We start from the raw sequence: 2,566 nt of genomic DNA on the forward strand, positions 1-2,566 counted from the left end.
ATATTATAGTAGTAGGTCTTCTGTTTCTGTCTTTGCATAATTCATTTGTAAGATTCAGCACTTACTCAGCACTCTAGGTTTCTTTTGAGATGCCATCCCTTGTGTATCCCAGGCTCAAGAGTTGGCTGTCTCCTCAAAGTGCTTGGATTTACGTGTTCAACTGCCTCAGCTTGCCCTTTCTTTCTAAGTCTCTCTCTCTCTCTCTCTCTCTGTCTCTCTCTCTCAGACTCTCCACAGCCCCCTGGCTATCCTCAAACTCCCTCTGTAGACAATGCTGGCTTCAAGAACAGAGATCTACCTGTCTTTGTCTCCCAAATGCTGGGATTAAGGTCATGGTCTGCCTTTGAAATTTTAAACTCTTAATAACAAGTTGAGATCACAAACGGTAGGTAATGTACACTGGTCAGAAATTTACAAAGACAGAGGCTGGGAGATCTCTGTGAGTTGGAGGCCACCCTGGTCTACAAAGCGAACTCCAGGACAGCCAGGTGTCCAGTACATTCAAAGAGAAACTCTGGTGTCAAAGAAAAAGAAAATAGCCCACAGGATTATAGAATGAGATCTGATGTCCTAATGCAGCATCCAAAATGTTGTTGCTAGCCTCAGCCCACCTCTTCGGGTTTTATCCTTAGAACTCAGCAACAGAACAGCTAGCTCAGCATTCCATATGGATTTTGTTCCCTGGTTCTTCTGTCTAGCTGAATCACGGGATCTTTTTCCCCTGTTTAAGGTTGGAGGAGTGGCAGTGATCACATGTCGGCTGCTGCAAAGAACTGGATTCTCCTCTCAGATCATCCTCAGAAAAGCTATCTTTGCTGTGCAGTAAATGATCGGGAGATCTGACCCTGGTTGCGGGACCTGTTTGCATTCCTGCTTTCAGAATACAGGGTTGTATTCCCACTTTATCCTTCCAGACCACCCTAGGAGATCTGTAAGCCTCTGTCCTGGAAATTGTTAGGAATCCTTGGAAGGGAAAGAAAGAAGAGTGTAGGATGGACTAGAAACAGGGTTGAATGAGTTCCAGAAAGCAGGCTTCTGAAACTCATGGACAACAACCTGCTGAAGAAGACAACTCTGAGAAACCAATTCGAAGCAACATGCAGAGATGTCAGATGAGAGGAGCTGCCTCAGGAAAGGAGTCAGCTGGTTCCCAGGAAGAGAATGTTGAACCAGCTGTTCCAGGAAGATGGGGAGGTCACCCTGGTGAGAACTCCCCTTCTGGTTCAGTGCAGAAGACAAGGAAGAACCAGCAGAAGACTCCTGGCAATGGAGATGGTGGCAGTAGCAGCCAAATGCCCCAGCCCCCACGGAAGGAAAGGGCACGAGCCAATGCCACTGTGGAGAGTGAGGCGGCATTGAAGAAGAACAGAGTGGATGTGGAAGTGGAAGTGAAGATTCCTGAAGAATTAAAGCCATGGCTGGTGGAGGACTGGGACTTGGTTACTAGGCAGAAGCAGTTGTTCCAACTCCCTGCTAAAGAGAATGTAGATGCCATTCTTGAGGAGTATGCCAAGTGTACCAAGTCCCAGCCAAGTGCTGACAATAAGGAGTATGCAGTTGATGAAGTTGTGGGTGGGATAAAAGAGTATTTCAATGTGATGCTGGGCACTCAGCTGCTCTACGAGTTTGAAAGGCCCCAGTATGCTGAGATCCTGCTGGCTCACCCTGATGCGCCAGTGTCACACATCTATGGGGCACCACACCTACTGAGATTATTTGTGAGAATTGGGGCAATGTTGGCCTATATGCCCCTCGATGAGAAAAGCCTGTCATTACTGCTGGGCTATTTGCATGATTTCCTTAAGCATCTGGCAAAGAATTCTGCTTCGCTGTTTACTGCCAGAGATTACCAAGTGGCTTCTGCTGAGTATCACCGCAAAGCCCTGTGAAGGTCTACTGACCACTCTCCGTTGTCTGCTCTCTGTAAACACTTTTGTTTAGTCCTTTCGGTGTAGAATTGACGTTCTTTTAAACTGTCAGTGTAAAACAGGGCCTATGTTAGGTTGGTTTCCTGTTCTGTTGTAAGAAGAAACAAATGGAGTGTCTCCTGACACCTTTCCTCATGTAAAAGTTGCTACCAGTGTATGCAGTAATTAGACAAAGAAGAAATTCAGTAGAACATTTTATTACCTAGTTGACGACATTGCTTGGATACTGGTGGTTCTATCCCTTTTGACACTACACAGTTTTCTAACACGTGTTAATGCTACATGGTGAGATGCCCTGGTTCCTAGTGCCAAAGGTTCAACTTAAATGTGTATGCCTGAAAACCCATGCATTTGTGCTCTTATTTCTTGTGGTGCTTGACGTGAACAGCCCATCCTCTGCAAATCCATTATTTGCTGTACCTTAGGCATTCATGCTATCATTGCTCAAATTGTTGAAAGACGGTGGTTTGTTTCCTGGTTTCTGTATTTGAGTCTAATGCACGTTCTAACATGATAGAGGCAATGCATTATTCTGTAGCCACAGTTTTCTGAAAAGTTGATACTTTGGGAATCGTATTTCAGATCTTAAATAAAATTGCTTCTAAATTTCAAAGCACACACACACAAAATGATTCTGT

General features: G+C 45.0%; 1 protein-coding gene across 1 annotated transcript; it reads left to right on the forward strand.

Annotated features, from left to right (window-relative positions):
• The first annotated feature begins 1,013 nt into the window (after positions 1–1,013).
• On the forward strand, positions 1,014–1,889 carry LOC132650029 (mortality factor 4-like protein 2). The gene has a single exon (XM_060374846.1). The coding sequence runs from the start codon at positions 1,014–1,016 to the stop codon at positions 1,887–1,889; it is 876 nt and encodes a 291-aa protein (XP_060230829.1).
• Positions 1,890–2,566: the final 677 nt, after the last annotated feature.

This window comes from Meriones unguiculatus, chromosome X (assembly GCF_030254825.1).
Source record: "Meriones unguiculatus strain TT.TT164.6M chromosome X, Bangor_MerUng_6.1, whole genome shotgun sequence".
In the NCBI taxonomy this organism is placed as follows: Eukaryota; Metazoa; Chordata; class Mammalia; order Rodentia; family Muridae; genus Meriones; species Meriones unguiculatus.